Source organism: Pteropus medius, unplaced genomic scaffold, assembly GCF_902729225.1.
Source record: "Pteropus medius unplaced genomic scaffold, Ma_sr-lr_union100, whole genome shotgun sequence".
Lineage (NCBI taxonomy): Eukaryota > Metazoa > Chordata > Mammalia > Chiroptera > Pteropodidae > Pteropus > Pteropus medius.
In genome coordinates this window covers 10754102-10771365 of record NW_024342471.1, presented here as the reverse complement: position 1 = coordinate 10771365, position 17264 = coordinate 10754102, and the positions used below count along the sequence as shown (strand labels likewise).

Sequence of the window (17264 nt, the reverse complement as noted above, 5' to 3'; positions counted from 1 at the left end):
AGTGTACATCTTTAACTTATCTCATTCTACTTTTAAGTGACATTATAATACTTCACAAATACTATAAGATCTTTATGGTTATATACTTCTATTTTCCCCTCTTCTGACTTTTATGCTATTATTGTCATACATTTTGCTTTAGTGTTATAAATCTTAAATACACTATTTCTGTTTAAAGTCAATTATCTGTTTAAAGAGATTTAAATAATATTATATACTTCTGCATGTAGTTATTATTTCAGTAATTTTCATTCCTTTGTGTAGATCTAGATTTCCATCTGATATCATTTTTCCTATCTGAAAAACTTTATTTCTTATTGTTCGGGACCACTGGTGATGAATTCTTTCCATTTTTGGTGCTTTGAAAAAGCTTAATTCATCTTCAGTTTTGAAAGACATTTTTGCTTAATACAGAATTTTAGATTGAGTTTTCTTCCCTTTTCAATGCTTGAAAGAGGTCATGCCATTCTTTTTTGGCTTGCATAGTTTCTGACAAGAAGTCTGCTGCCACTGTGATCTTTGTTCCTCTGTGTATTTTTTTTTTTTAACTTATTATCACTAGTTCAGCAATTTGACTATGATATATCTTAGCGTGGATAGTTTTTTCATGTTTATTCTTCCTGAGATTTACTGAGCTTCTTGGGTTTATGGCTTTATATTTCTCATCACAGGTGGCTCTGTTCATTCATTTTCTAGTATTTTCTCTCCATGCTTTATTTTGAATAATTTCTATAACTGTGCCTTTTCTTCTGCAATATATGATATGCTGTTAATCCCAGTTTAATTTGTTGTAATTTCTTCTCTAAAAATTTGATTTGGATTTTTAAAATATGTATCTTATGTCTGTCCTTATTATGTTCATGTTTTCTGTTATATTCTTGAGTACTTATAATATGAATAATAGCTGTTTAGGGTCTTTATCAGCTAATTTTATCATCTGTGTCATTCTGGATCTATTGATTTATTTTTCTCCTGGCTCTGGTCATACTTTTCTACTTTGCATGCCTAGTGACTTTTGTTGTTGTTGTTGTTGGATGCTAAAACAGTAAATTTTACATTGTCGAGTTCTGGGTTTTGTTGTATTTCTTCAAACAATGTTGGACTTTGTTCCTCCAAGCAGTTAAGTTACTTGCAGATCAGTCTGAGGCTTACTATTAAGCTTTTTTACGACAGACTAAGAGCAACCTTTACACTAGGGCTAATTTAGCCCCACTACAAAAGCATAAAACCTTTTTGGGGATTCTACCCAATGCTCTGTGTATTACAAGGTCTCTCCACTCCAGCTAGCAGAAACTGCAATGATTCCCAGATCTATGTGAGCTCTGAGAATTATTTGGTCTACTGCTTTCTGTTTGTTCTCTCCCTCATATCTCTCATGGAGTTTCATCCAACAAATGTCCTGAACAGAACTTACCTAAAAGTCAAGATTTTCTGAGCTCTGTCTCTGGGCAGCTACCTCTCGTCTGTCATTTCTCCCTGCACATTCTAGCCTCGGTCTTCCTGAACTCTGATCTCTGTCTCCTCAATTGAGTGATATAGTGGGCTTCTGGGTTCATCTCTGTGCAGCAGACTGAAAGCACCCTCAATGAGTAAGATGGGGCAATCACTTCTCTCTGTTTAGTTTTTGCCTCTCAGGGGATCACAGTTCTGTGCTTCCTGATGTCCAATGTCTGCAAACATTTTAAAAATATATTTTCTAGTTGTTTACGGTGGAGGGCAATTCTCATAGCACTTAATCCTTTGGTGGAATTCTACACTGGTTTTTATTATTGGTTTATATTTTAAAATATCATTTAACTAATAGATGGCGACTTTATTAAAGGTTGTTAGAAAATTGTATTTGGAGTTAGTTCATGAATATTTTTGAGTTTTACAATTCTACCAGTAAGCCAGGCTCTGTCAAGATTGTTACGAAATGCTGATCTGGGAAGAAATCTTCAAAGCTTAGCTGACTGATCAAGACGTAACTTGATAGAGGCAAATCTTGTTTTATTGCACTTCATTTTACTGTGCTTCACAGATAATGCAATTTTTACAAATTGAAGTTTTGTGGCAACCCTGGTTCGAGCAAGTCCATGAGTGTCATTTTTCCAACAGGCTCAGATGATGGTTAGCATTTTTTAGCAATAGAGCATATTTTAAATTAAGGTATGTACATTATTTTTTAGACACAATGCTATTGCACACTTAATAAACTATGGTGTAGTGTAAACATAACTTTAAATGCACTGGGAAACCAAAACATTTGTGTGACTCACTTTGCCGTATTTACTTTCCCACCACAATGCCTGTACTTAACTTTTAAATTCACTTTTTAAAGTGTTAAGAATTTTGACAAGAATACCAAAGCCATTCAAGGGGAAAGAATAATCTCTTTGAGATAAATGGTGCTGGGACAACTAAATGCCCACATGCAAGAATAAAGTTGACCTCTTACCTCATACCATGTACAAAAATTAACTCAAAATAGATCAAACACCTTAATATAAAAGTTAAAGTATAAAATTCTAGAAGAAAATAGAAGAATCTTTATGACCTTGGATTTGGCAATGTTTACTTAGATGTGAGACCCAAAGCATAAGTGACAAAAGAAAAAAAATAAATTGTAATTCATACATCAAAAAACCAATCAAGAGAATGAAGACACCCACAGGATGGGAAAATATATTTGCAAATCATGTATGTATAAGGGTCTAGCATCCAGAATAGATAAATAACTCTTACAACTCAACAAAAGAGATAACCCAAATAAAAAATGGGCAAAGAATTCAAATAGACATTTCTTCAAATAAGATACACAAATAGGCAATAAACACAGAAATGTTCAATGTCCTCTGTCATTAGGAAAATGCACATCAAAACCACAAGGAGATATTACTTCATCCCCACTAGGATGGCTATTGTTATAAACTGAATTGTGTCCCCTCCCCCCCAAAAATACATGTTGAAGTCTTAACCACTAGTATCTGTGAATGTGACATTAGGAAATAAGGTCTTTGCAGATTTAATTAAGCTAAGATTATTGAGATGGACCTTAACCTAACTGGTGTACTTATAAAAAGGAGGGAAATTTGGACAAAAACACAGAAGATGACCACGTGAAGGTGGAGGCAGAGATTAGAGTAGTTGTCACAGCCAAAGAATGCCTGGGGCTGCAAGAAGCTGGAAAAGGCAAGGAAGAGTCCTCCCCTAGAGGCTTTGGAGGGAGCACAGCCCTGCAAACATCTTAATTTCATATTTCTAGCTGCCAGAACTAGGACAAGAAATTGATTGTTTTAAGCCACCCAGTTTGTGGAACTTTCTTACAGAGTTATTAGAGTCCTAGGACACTAATACAGGTACAATTTTAAAAATGGAAATAACAAGTGTTGGCAAGCATGATGGCTAATTTTATGTATCAACTTGGCAAGGCCATGGTGCCCAGATATTTGGTCAAACGTTATTCTGTGAAGGTGTTTTCTGGATGACAGTAATGTAGATGTGCCTCATCCAATCAGTCAAAGATCTTAAAACGAAGACTGGCATCCCCCTTGAGCAAGAAGGAATTCTGGGCAGCAGACTGCCTTTAGATGTGAACTGCAACTCTTTCCTGGGTCTCTCTAGCTGCTGGCCTCCCCTGCAGACTTTGGAATTACCAAGCCTCCACAATTGCGTGAGCCAATTCCTTAAAATAAATCTGTCTATATATATGAACACCCTGTTGGTTCTTTCTCTGAAGAATCCTGACTAACACAGCAAGGACGAGGAGAAATTGGCGGTGGAAATGTAAAGTGATCTAGCCACTGTGGAAAATCATTTGGTGGTTCCTTAATTAGTAAAACAGAGTCACCATATGACCTGGCAATTCCACGCCTAGACATATATCTACAAGAATTGAAATCAGGTGTTCCAACAAAAATTTGTACAAGAATGTTCACAGCAGCACTACCCAAAAGGTAGAACCAATCCAAATGTCCAACAACTGATGGATAAATGTGGATTATCCATACACTGAAATATATTCGACCATTAAAAGGAATAAAATTCTGACAAACAAGGATGAACCTTGAAAACACTATGCTGAGTGAAAGACGCCAGACTCAAAAGGTCACATATTGTAGATTCCATTTATATCAAGTATTTAGAACAGGCAATGTCACAAAGAGAAAAAGCAGGTTAGTGGTCGCTGGTGAGGCGCAGGTGGGTAATGAGTGACTGCTTAGTGCATATGGGGTTTCCTTTTGAGAGGATGAAAACGTTTTGGAACTAGATTGTAGTGATGGTTGCACATGATGTGTGTACTAAATGCCACTGAATTGTATGTTTTTAAAATGGCTAAAATGGTAAATTTATGTCGTGTATTTTGCCACAATTAAAAAAAAGATTGTTCACATACACACAGAAGGATGATTCATGAATTCACTAACAAACAACTCAAAGTTGTGGAAATGAACTTTTCAAGTTAAAACTAAAACAGTGACGCGAGAAGTAAAGATTCTAAAATAAATCATGTGTAACCATCGCGATAAATAAGCAGGCTTGTGGAATTGGATTCACAGTGCACCTTCGAGTCTCCTACTGCCTGTTGAAAAATCCAGTTTGTGGGAGCAGTGCATCCCCTAACTCGAGAAGAAAACTCAGGCCTCCACAACTTCTCTAGTCAATCTTATTTAATAATAATAAATCCCAGTCACTTAAGGTAAAAAATAGTCTCAATTCAGAAAATGTCCACTCTCATGTTATAATCAAAATGGCTTATTATTTGAAGCCGAGGCTTCTCGGCCTGCTGCAGGTGGGCAGCCGGCATCAGGAAGGGAGGCCTCCTTGTTTAGTAAGGTTTAGGACAATGGGAATGAGGAAAGGAAAGCAAAGCAAGAGAATAGCCTTATTTAGGTGCTGTGGCGACTGGGCCCTGGCTTGGCAAGAGTTTAACTAATCCTTTCTCACGTGGGCTCCCCCAACGCTCTTCAGAGCGGCTCATCCTCTCCCTCCTCCCAGTCATCCCACCTTTGTCCGCCATCACCAGGGATCTCGCAGCGATGGTGCCTGTGTCTCTGGCTCTCTACTTTCTGCTCATCTCTCAGCATGGCAAGTCAGAAGTCCACCTCCTTGAGGATACCCATGCCTCTTGGTCAGGTTCGGAGATGACCCCGTGTGGGTTCTCTTGCACGTGCTGGCATCTGTTCTGCAGGAGGCAGGCAGGTCTCCCCTGCTCCAACTCTAGGAACGGAGGCTGCACCCAATTCAGCACCCCCTTCCTCGCTCCATCATCAAAGCACCTACCGGCCACTGTATCTTATCCTTCAGATTTTTCTAGACAGGGGTCTAAGCCACTGGATCATCACCCTACAGGGGACACATATTAAGTTCCCCTGAGGCCCTTTTTCATAGCTTTAAAGTAAGGCGCAGGTGGCATCCAGTAGCCTCCCTTAGGAGGCTCAAAACAGACTCTCTTCAAAGAAATCCCCACCAAAAATCCTCTTCAACTCTGACTCCTGACTCTTTTACACTCTCAATGTGAATGAGAATATAAGGGGGGTACAGGTTTTTGACCACCTCCATTGTAAATACAGCATATGGTATTAGTATGTGGTATCTATTGTTACCTCCCAAACACATCTATTTTAACCTTTGGTGCATTTAAATACCTACGTTCATTACTGAATTTATTAACAGCTACCATTGAGGCCCTAATTTGTCCCAGACTTGGCACTAGGCCCTTTTTTCAAACATCTCATTTAAAGTTAATAGGTATGTTTGTAACTACTTTGATTTACCATTTTTATATTTGAGGATTCATGCAGATAACTGGCACTTAAAAATCTGTGGAGTGCATTATTAATAAGACTTTTGGTAGGAAAAAAATATTCTGAAAGCCTCATCACAGAATTTCAGATCTGGAAAGGGCTTCAGAGATTAGTCAGCCTCATTCATTTCCTTTAAGAAGCTGCTGAGGTCCCGAAAGGCTGAGGGACTTGGTCAAGGTCATCACAGTGAGAGATCAGAGATGTGGGTCATCACTTGCCACAACTGCCTTTAATTAGTAAAATATATTAGCTAAGTTCTGAGTCATACTGCTAATTTTACTATTTATCAAACCAGCATTAGAAACAAATTTTTAATGCAAAATAACTATTTCAGAGTCTAAAAAACTGAACTGGGCTTCCAATACTACATAAAGCTGCATGAATCTCAATCTACTGTACAGGAGAATAATGGATTCTTAATTGAATCCGTGCCTCAGAGTGGAAGAATAATTTTTAAATAGATAAATCCCACGGAGGTGGCGATGAGAAATGAGTTGGGACAGATGACTGATCCTAGGAGAAAGAAAGATAGCAAAGCAGGCTGGAAAACAGCTTTTTCTTAAACATCTCAAGTAATCCAAATGCAGATTGTTTGCACCCAGCTCCCACTGTCTTTAATCCCACCTTCTGAGTCTTGGCATTGTGTCGTGTTCTGATCCTTATCGATGACGCTCTCCAGAGTTTCATACATGCTCTATATATGCATATATTATATTATTCATCTAACAAATATTATTGGGAACCAGGACATGCCATCCAGTGTTCTCAGACTTCAGTCCTGCATTCTTCTCATGCAACACAATTATAAGCTTTTTGGGTTGGCAGGGAGCCTGGAAATAACTCGGTCCAATACCACATTTCAAAGATAAGAAAATTGAGGCCCAGAGAGAGAAGTACCTTGCCCAGGAAGGTTACACGGAGAATTAATGGCTCTTATCACAAAAGTTAAGCATTTTGACAGATTCATGAACTCTTGGGTAGTTCCATCTTCCGTTCTGAGGACTTCGGTCACATTTTGTAGCCAGAAGTGCTAATTAAACCAGAGGAATTATGGACTTACTATTTATAGGTAGGAGTGAAGACATTAACTAGGCCATGAAACCTGGGGACAGAGAAGGAGATCTGGTCTCCTGAGATCCACATATTACATTCAACCTTTATCTTTTAAGACAGAATTTGGATAATGCATAGTCTCAACTTTCCTAATTCTGGACTCGATTCGCATTTAGTCTTGAAGGACCGCAGATACCACAGTTTTTGCATCGCGAGATAAATGAGTAACCCTACTTCTTCTGGCAAATGCTGCCCTCGCCCAGTGGAAAAGTTAAAATCATCTTTCTAGATATCAATACTTCAAAAGGAACTATTTCCAACCATTTTTCTATTATTTTGAGTTTTAACCAATAATAGTCAATATGCTTTCATTAAATTTAGAAGTGAAAGGGAGAAAGAAAACCCATGAAAATGTTTTTAAAGGCATACCACTTGAGTTTGAATTATCTCAAATTTTTCTTTTCACTATTCAGACTGGTTTTCATTGTATTGCCAAAATCAAATCTCTTGGGCCAAGTGGTGTGAACAAAAGCACTGAAATCAAAGAATTTCCGAATTTTAATCTATCAGAGACTGTGTCGTACTGGGGAGTCATTTAACCTCTCTCCACCAGTTCCCACTCTGTACAATGAGGATGAAACTATGGAGGTACCTCTCCTGGGTATTGTGTGGATTGGCTAATTAAAGCTAATTGAGCCCCTGGAAAGAACCAGAAAATACTATGTAAGTGCTGAGTATTTATGGGCCACTAAGAGTCACAAAAACTCCTAAGGGACACAATTCTGTGCAGACAGCACAATCTCTTTTGGTGATTACTAATTACCCACTGCTTACAAAGAAAGCTTTGGGTATTCCATAACAGGGTAAAGAAACATCACACGATGTCGTCCAACAACGCCATCTTTATTCAAAAATATATATCTATGAGACATTTCAGAATATACTGCTGTCACCAATGACAGCCTATACTTCTAAATAAAGTCCTAAATTAATATACAAATTTAAGCTTTAAAAATATTCTTTAAGAAAAAAAAAAATGAAGGGAAGATTGAAGACTTTCTGAGGAATATGACCTAAAGGAAAGGTCCTTTGAGGCCTGTGGATGCCCTAAGTAAAGAAGAAAAAAACACGAAACAAAACCACCCACCCCACCATGGCCTGATCACCTCATACATACAAGGAGAAAGAGTCACTTAAATTAAACAAATGAAGTAAGCACACTTGGGGAGGATGTGAGAGAAGTAAAGATTTAAAAAACAAAAGCATTTCATTTAAAAAAAACACAAAAACCAAAACTAACTTCCTCACAGGAAGTCCACTAGTAACAGGTGTTAAGAGGCCAACATGTTCATTTACATAATTCCTATAGTTTCATTTCCTGCTCTAGCTGTAATGATAATTATGCACCAATTGCTGGTCAAAGACTCAATCAGATAAAATACAGCAGTGGGCAAAATCCATTATAATGTTTCATCTAGCTGACCAAGAGCAAATATTTACTATACCCTTTTGGTTGGTTTGTGGCTAGTAAAATTTTGCTTCCTTGGTGAAAGCAAGCACAGAGAATGTCCTAGGATCTGTTCTGAATAAGTAGGACTAAAGCAGCACACCACATGGAGAGGGGGCATGTATGCAGAAACAGGAAAGAGTGGAATTCATCTTGCAATTTTAGTAAACTCACCTATTGCCCTACGGCCTCTGGGAGAAAAACTTTATATATAGACTCATTAATTTAATAATGACAGGACAACAGGCAGTGTCAATAAGCAAACAACGCACAGTCTGTATTAGAATCTGAAAAATAGCTTAAATGCTACTAGGTTCAACAGAGAGTTAAACTGAAAACCTATGACTTTCCATTGTTCTCCCTTCACAGCAGGCTGGAGGGCTCATCCAAGGACAGCCTGTTACACTTTTAAAAACATAGGTTATGTTTTAACATGTTTAACATGTAAAATTACATGTAATTGCCTTTTTGGTAAACCTGAAAATAGCAACTCAAAATAAGGAAGATTCTGAAGGTGCCACCCCTCCCCCCCACCCCGCCTCCCGCTGCCCCAACTGAATCCTTTTACAGCTTTTGGATTTCAGCCTCTGGGCTATAATTCCTATTACACTACTGGGGCAAATCGTTTTCTGCCCTTTCCAATGTCAAAAATAAGCCTGTCAAATTAGAATGATTTACAGTTAGCAGGCCTAACCTTTACTAAAAGCAAGGTAAAAATCCTAACTACATCATGTAGTCCTAATGTCAGCTGGCATGATAATATAATTAAAACCCAAAATTAATATCCCCGACTGCCCCCTTCCCTTGCCCAAGATGAGCTATTCAATAACATCTGATACAAAGGACTCATCCTCCTACAGGTACAAGGAAATGTGCAGTGGCGTGAACTGATGGGCAGAGGAACATGCACAGTGTCATATTTGCAAGGGAGATATTCAAGTTTAGTCACCATACTGAGGACATGTGCCCACACAGTGAATTAAATGTTAGCGCGTGCCCGACTTCCCAAGAGAAAGGGTCAAAGCGATACCCACGCAAAGCCCAGACTCTCGGTATGCCTTTAGCTTTTGGGGCCCACAAGTGCCATTTCTAACCACCACCTTCCCGACCAATTGTGGTCAAAGGATCATGTTTTTAGGAACGTGCTCTATGACAGTGGGTGGGACCCTTTATAAGTGTAGCCTGGGAAGGTTGTTTGTAAGAACCTGAAGTGAATAACTTATTTTTAACTCACATTTCTGATCCCTGTTACTCTGTCTCTGAACTATGACTGTATGCCCCAGATCAGCTTTGAATCTTATTGCTAGATTCTCTAGTCTGCTTACAAGACAAATGCACCTAACCTTTGACTACACATCGCCAGAAGTAGTGGTGAGGGAGAATCAGATTTGACAAACTCCTGATGGCGAAACTGCTCCACAGGTGCGCCTCCGACCTCAGGGGTGGATGGATGGGAGTCAGGAAAGCCAACGGCCCCAGAGCGAGTTCCTCGGGGAGGCCTGTACTGAGCCTGAACAAGCCCTGCTCAGATGGGAGAAGCTGCTTTCATGACACAGTGCTGTCATCAGGGATGAGATTCTTCTGAAAGCTTCCAGAATACACATGATTTTCATAACTTCTTGGATGTAAAGAGAGAACTAAGAATGGAAAATCAACAGTGGCATAAAAACATAAAGTTTGTATTTTTTCCAAATATCACTCGAAACTGGATTCCACTTGCCACTTTTCTGAATTGTGCTCAACATGAGAGGCCGGAGAGGAAAATCAGAGTCTGCGGTTCTTTCTTGAGGCTGGGAGGTTGGGGGGCCGGGCGGAAGGAGGGATAGAACCAGGGGCTATAAGGTTATTTCCAACCATGACTCGCCCTCTTTTCTGCTGGTAGAGATGGGAATCTGGGCGTAACACCTGTCCTAGTCAGTAGAAAACAGGTCACCAGCGGAGGGTAGAGGGGCCAAGCCCCCTGTGACGTTGGGCAGCAATGAGAGGTCTGGCAAGCTCTGAATATGAGACTTCAGTTCCTTACGGACCTGGGTTACCCGAGCAAGCTTCTGTTTATATTCCTGAGGAGACAAAGAGAAGACAGTACAGTTAAGCCTGTGTGTGCAGACGGTCAGGTGTAAGGAGCGGGTACAGACACTCTCACCCTCTTGCTATTTTCTCCCCACTGGACTGCCCCTCCCCTATTCAGCTAAAAGGACAATGCTAGGGTTTTCAAACTCTCAAAAGGTAAAACTTTATATAAAAAAAGAAAGTAGAGTTCAGTACTGGCAACAGTATTAAATGGTATTTAACTTATTATTAGCACTTGAGATTTAGGAGTAAAAAATAGTGACATTTTTTCTTTTATTTGCTTTTTAATTATTTCAAAATGCCTTATAAAATAAAAAACAGATGCTCAGGCTTTACAATTATTTTCAGGGCTATACCTAGACATGGCTAGAAAAATCAGTATAAAGCTAGACTTTCTGTGTTAAACTTAGAGATCAACCTAGACTTATTCAGACAAAGACTATAGGAACTCAGAACGCCCAATGCCATCATCTGTGACTAGGGCTTCCTTATTCCATACCTGAGTAACTGCAACAAGTCCCCGAGAAAGCTTCCACTAGTCTCCCCTAAACATGCCAGACTTATCTTACAAAAGCCCAGGTTTCACCAAGTCACTCTTGCAGAAAGTGAAGCATGGCAATCGCACCATCTCCATGACTCCAACTGTATTTCTCACAACTTCCAAACCCCCTATGCACAGGCTACTGCCTGCCTGGGCCATTTGCTCAGGATTCTCTTAAAGCCTTGAGGGGAATGCAAACCCTTCTTCTCCTGGTCCCAGCAAAGTCCTGCCTCTACTCCTTGGCCTACCCGCTGTGTCCCATCTCTCTAGGAAAACCTTTTCTCCTCGTCCAGGAGACTCGTCCCCATCTCTGCCTGCTCTGGAGCCCTCCTGTGCACTGAGAGTGCATCTGGGCCCCTAACAGGCTGCTCTTAGGCGCTCTCTCCATTCATTTTAGACTTCCACGTACCCCTAAAATAGAACTCTCCTGATGACAGGATCTGGGTATACTATTTTCTTTCCTTGGCTCCCAGCTAAAGGTCCTCTTGATAAGTTTGTATGGAATAACCACCCTGGGCCACATGAGGTGTGCTGGTTTATGGCCTCAGGGCTTGTCTTTTTCCCTCTAGCTGTGCCACTCTCCTGGGTGTTTCTGCAAAGACAAGGATGTTCCTGAGGCTGGGTCCTTGCTGACTAAAGCCTCCTGCAGAAATGTGACAGAAAGCACTGGGCTGAGACTCAAAGACCTGGGTTTAGTAGTGGCTCTGACTCTAACTTGCTCTGTGACTGTGGATGTGTTCCCTCTCTTCCTACATCTTCACCTTCTTTATCTGAAAATGAAAGAACTGGACCACCTGCAAGATCTTTCTTCAAGTTCTAAACACCTTCATGTCAGACACCTTATGTACACTTGGAGAGGCAGAAGGTTTGAAGACACAAGCCTAAGCACTTCTGGGAAGAGTGCTAAGACAGGAAATAGATTAAAGTGGCCTACACTTAGTTCAAGCTGTAAAGACAAAGTCCAATAAGGAGTGGGAGAGGGGAATCTGGATGTGGGCAGGGAGGCTCTACCCTCTTACTATGGCAGGCAGCCAGCCTTCCACCTGAAATAAGCTGCTCGCACAGAAAGCCAATGAAGAGACAGGGGAGGAGAGTACGCTCTCTTGGTACCCCACCATTCCTTTCTTTTGTAGACTTAATATGACTAAAACAGTGACTTAGATAAATTATTAACAATGACTCCCCTTGTAAACTTCAAGAGCTGCCTCACCCAGCATCCACCAACCTCAGCAGGGCCCTGTAAACAGTAAGCGTTCAACACAGTTGTCCAATGAATTAATAATACATAAAACAACATTATTTATAAGTACAAAACATTAGCCAGCTTTCATTCTCCAAACTGAAGACTAATTTCAAATGTGAGGTTCTAAATTGTCAAGGTTTCCTGTTCTCCCCTCTATGTTTTCTTACTTGGTTTTATATACTTCAAGGGGAATTAATAGAGAAGACAGATTCTCTATATTATAGGTCATGGAATCACTTAATTAACTTCTCCTGAATTCTAAGTACAAAAAGGGTAAAACAGTTACTAAATAGTTACCCCTTGCTCCTTCCTCAAATCTTCTGACCAAAGACGACAAATGAAAGCCACACTGACTTAGCGATCCACTCCTGTTGGCTTCGGAGTACTTTAGTTGAAGGAATTCCTCAAGAACAAACTGTCTGAAAATCAAGTCTCTAGTGAGCTGAGCTGATATCAGAATCCAAGGCTTCTCACTCTTTGGTGATCCTCAGACTAGCTTAGCAAGCCCTGCTCCGAGTTAAAGGGAAGGCAGTTGATCTAATTAGATACCACTTTAAATTCAAATAACTCTTTCCCAGGCCATCTTTCAAACAAACAAACAAACAAACAAACAAACAAATGAAATTCCATTTGTTCCTGCTGGGGTTCAGGTGGGAGGTGGTTATCTCATCATGCTTAGGCTGCTATTATATTCTCGATATATAATTTTAATTAAAAAAAAAAAAAGTCCTCTCTTCAGGACACTATGAAAGCTGCCCACGCCTCCTCATGCCACTAGGTTACTCTTTCCATAGAGATTTCTATTTTAAGAGCAAGAGCAGGAGTCTAAGAGATTCCTAGAGAAAGGATGGGAGGTGGGACTGTGACTGAAAAGGATTAAAAAACAGTTGCAGGTTAATACACAAAAGTCAATCACTTTCTATGTGCCAGGAATGAACAAGTAGAATTTGAAATTAAAACACAATACTATTTACATTAACACCCAAAACAATGAAATACTTATAAATCTAACAAAATATGTACAATATCTGTATGAGGAAAACTACAAAATTCAGGTGAAAAAAAACTAAAAAGTGGAGAGATGTTCCTTGTTCATGGATAGGAAGACTCAATATTGTTAAGATGTCAGTTCCTCCCACTTTTAGCAATAGAGCCAATGTGATCCTAATCAAATTCACAGCAAGTTATTTTGCGGATACAGACAAACTGATTCTAAAGTTTATTGAAAAAAAAAAAAGTTAGACCTATCCGACTCCAAGACTTACTATAAAGCTATAGTAATCAAGACAATGTGGTACTGGTAAAAAAAAAAAAACAAACAGATCAATGAAACTGAAAAGAGAGCCCAGAAATAGCCCCATATAAATATAGTCAATTGATCTTTGACAAAGAAGCTAAGGCAATACAGTGGAGAAAAGACAGAGTGGTGCTGGAACAACTAGACATCCACACACAAAAAATAAAAATAAAAAATCCAGACACAGATCTTGCATCCTTTACAAAAATTAACTCAAAATGAATCAGATCAAAATGTAAAACACAAAACTATGAAACTGCTAGAAGATAACATAGAAGAAAATGTAGATCATCTTTGGTTTGGTAATGACTTTCTTGCATACAACACCAAAAGCATGATCTATGAAAGAACTGATAAGCTAGGCTTCATTAAAATGAAAATTTTCTGCTCAGTGAAAGACACTGTCAAGAGAATGAAAAGACAAGCCACGGAGTGAAATAAAATATATGCAAACGACATCCTCCATCATCAGGGAAATGCAAACTAAAACAACAATGAAACAACACTACCCACCTACTATCTGAATGGCCAAAATCCAGAACACTGATAACACCAAATACGGACGTAGATGTAGAGCAACAGGAATTCTATACATTGCTGATGAGAATGCAAAATGTACAGCCACTTTGGAAGACAGTCTTGCGGTCTCTTACAAAAATTAAACATACTCTTACCAGATGATCCAGCAATCATACTCACTGCCAAAACTTGGAAGCATCCAATATGTCTTTCAGTAGGCAAATGGATATAGACCTTGGTGCATCCAAACAACAGAGCATTATTCAGCATTAATAAGAAATGAGCTATCAAGTCATGAAAAGACATGGAGGAACCTTAAATGTGTATTACTAAGTGAAAGAAGCCAACCTGAAAAGGCTAAATACTGTATGAGTCCAACTATACGACATTCTGGAAAAGACACAACTACGAGACAGGAGTGGAGGGGATAGGGGGAAGGGATGAATGGACAGAGCACATTCATTTATGATGAATTTCAGAGTTGTGAAAGTACTATAATGATGGATATATGTCATTATACATTTGTCCAAATCTGTAGACTGTACAACACCAGTGTAAGCCCTACTGTAAATTGTGGACTTTGTAGGTTCATCTACAGGAACAAACATAGCGCTCTGGTGGGGGATGCTGACTGTGGAGACTATGCATGTGTGGGGGCAGCGGGTACTTGGGAAATCTCTGTACTTTCCTCTTAAATTTTGCTGTGAACCTAAAACTGCTCTTAAAAAAAAGAAAAAAAAAGAAGAAAAAAAGACCTATGGACCAAGAGGTTTAAGTGCACCAGCAAGGAAGGGTTAGCAGGTATATAGTCTGAATATACAAATACAGGTAAAGATTGTCTTTAAAACTGCTAAAACACATACCTGACTGACTGGAACAGCTAAAGGACCTCACTTAACGCCTCGAGGACAGACGAGCAGGTCAGAATTCACAGCGAGCTCTGACTAGGTCAAACTGAAGCTATAGTAATTTTATAGTACCCTCCGGAGATTCGGTAGTAACAAACTATAATCGCCCCTATCCCTCCTTTCAAAAATAGATTCAGCCTTTTCCCAAGTAAAGTCATCTATAAACGTTGCCATGGCCCAACAAATAATTCAAGAGTGAATCCAAATAAAACGATCCCCCAAATACAACGCCAGCCTTCGTTTGCCTCCCAGTTCTTCCCTTCCTTATGCTCCCTCGGTCGGCTCATGGCATTTCCTCAGCAGCCTCTTTCCTTCTGCACAGGTTAAGGACACAGATCCAGGAAAACCCAAGAATCTATCAGCCAGCCTTCTAACAAGTGTGGGCCACAAACTCTGTTGCTACAAGGTTCCAAACTGCGCCCTCAGCAACTCCTGCACTAAGAAATCCAGGCTTTTTTTCATGATATCACTAAACCCAACTTGAATGCGATGAGACACATTCAAATTCTTTTGACTCATTTAAGTGTGCTGTATCCCACAATCTCTTTAGTACACAAGGACCACTCAGAGGAATGATATGCAAGGTGGTTACATGCACCTTGTTTAAAACACCTTACACTTGTGCTTAATAGAGCACTAAGCCTTTAATCTAACCCTCATGGTACCCTGCGTGGTACAGGAGTTCGAGAGATCGAGACCTGCACAATTTTTATCAGCAGGATGACACTGCGGCAGCACTCCTGTTCATCGCTCCTCTCCCTACCGGCTGATTCATCCCAACCACAGTTCACATGGCTCTACTTTGTACTCCCGTCTTCAGACACTTGCCTTTCCTTTACTATACTCTTTAAGAGAAGACAAGACAAACCCAAGTAGTCCTGTTGCTTTTCCTTTCCTGCTTATGCATAATTTACACTGGGGTGGTGCAAAGGTGAGGGGTTGAGCTGCATCCTCCATTCGGCAATATGCACCTACTGCAGCAAATTCTACCTCATTCCAGAGAGGCCGTGGGGAAACAGTAAGAGCTTTATCAGATTTCTGTTGCTACCCTCAGTTTCAGGATCCTTGAGGAAGAGTTGGAGGAGGAGGTGGGCACCTGTGATAAATTGCCCAGATTTATTTGACTGCCAAGAAATGTTTAAAACATAGATGGTAAAGGCCCAATGTGTAGTTCTGAGATAATGCCTAGGATTTATGTTCCTGGCAAAGCTTTTTGAATCTCACCTCACCGACTCTCCCAAGTTGCAAAAGAAAAATATCTTCAACATCCCCCTGCTTCCTGTGGATCCAGCTGACACTGTGAACACAGACCATTATGGAGCACTAAGACAACTGGCTGACAAGGCTTACACATTCTTTGCCTTTTTTGGTTACAGTAGTAAGCCAGACCTGACATGCTGCAAGCAGATGAGCTCTGGGATAAGAGGGTTAAAAATGACAGGGGCTGACATTGCGATGACCTTTCTACAGGAATTTCATTTTCAAAACAAAATTAGAAGCTTTTCCTCTAGCAACTCATGTAAAAAATACTGATCAAAATGTAAACATTGTCAAACCTACATTTTTCTTGCTGGGAAGTATTTACATAAGAAAAATTATGTTAGAAATAACACCACAGGCAGAGGCCTGACTTGACAAAACAAGATTTCTATTATCGAGACTCATGTTTTCCTTTATCTTGCCCTGTTGTGCTATAGGACATATGGTATATAAAAATCACCCACTGCTCGGCTATTCCCAATTAAGAGTCATAACGGGTTATTATGCACAAAGCCAACTATGAAGGGCCCTGTTTGAAAGGTAACCTGCCACACTGAATTTAAGTCAAAGAACTGCTTGGAACTGCTTCGTTGCATGAAGGTGGAGAGATCCAAGCAGAAAGGGGAAGCTGACTTTCACCCGAATATTATTTCACATGCCCTCTCAGCCCTCCTCACCCTGCCAGGAAGCTTACCCTCACCACCAAGGCTCATAGGGACTACACTTAGAAATTACAGCTTCTATTTAAACTACAACTTACTATTTTCTCTTTCTCTCACTACAGCCCCCCTTGTTTTTTAGAGAAAATACAACATATAAATCTTGTATATATACTGAAAATAAGAATGCCACTTCTAATTTTTCTTCAAAGATCTATGTGGGAACAAAAAACCATCACTGACCTGCACCTCTCTCTCAACCAGCTCCATGCTCCCATATGACTTAGTAGCAGCTGCGACATTTCAAAATGATACATTCTGGGGTGTCACAGCAAGGCTGGAGCTGCTGAGTAAGATGCTGAGGAAGATACAAGGAAAACAGGAAGTTGTAGCTCCAATCCTAGGGCTCAGGGCCTCTCAG

General features: G+C 39.9%; 1 protein-coding gene across 3 annotated transcripts in view; it reads right to left on the bottom strand.

Moving 5' to 3' along the window:
* Positions 1 to 7723: 7723 nt before the first annotated feature.
* Positions 7724 to 17264, bottom strand: part of RPRD1B (regulation of nuclear pre-mRNA domain containing 1B) — a 52370-nt gene continuing 42829 nt past the window's right edge. For 2 of the 3 annotated variants that reach the window (XM_039864314.1, XM_039864312.1), the window contains one exon: positions 7724 to 10406. In XM_039864314.1, coding sequence (XP_039720248.1) covers positions 10257 to 10406 — 150 coding nt within the window. In that variant the 3' untranslated portion in view covers positions 7724 to 10256. Of the gene's footprint in view, positions 10407 to 17086; positions 17202 to 17264 lie in introns of all 3 variants that reach the window. The other variant, XM_039864313.1, reaches the window with a different exon arrangement.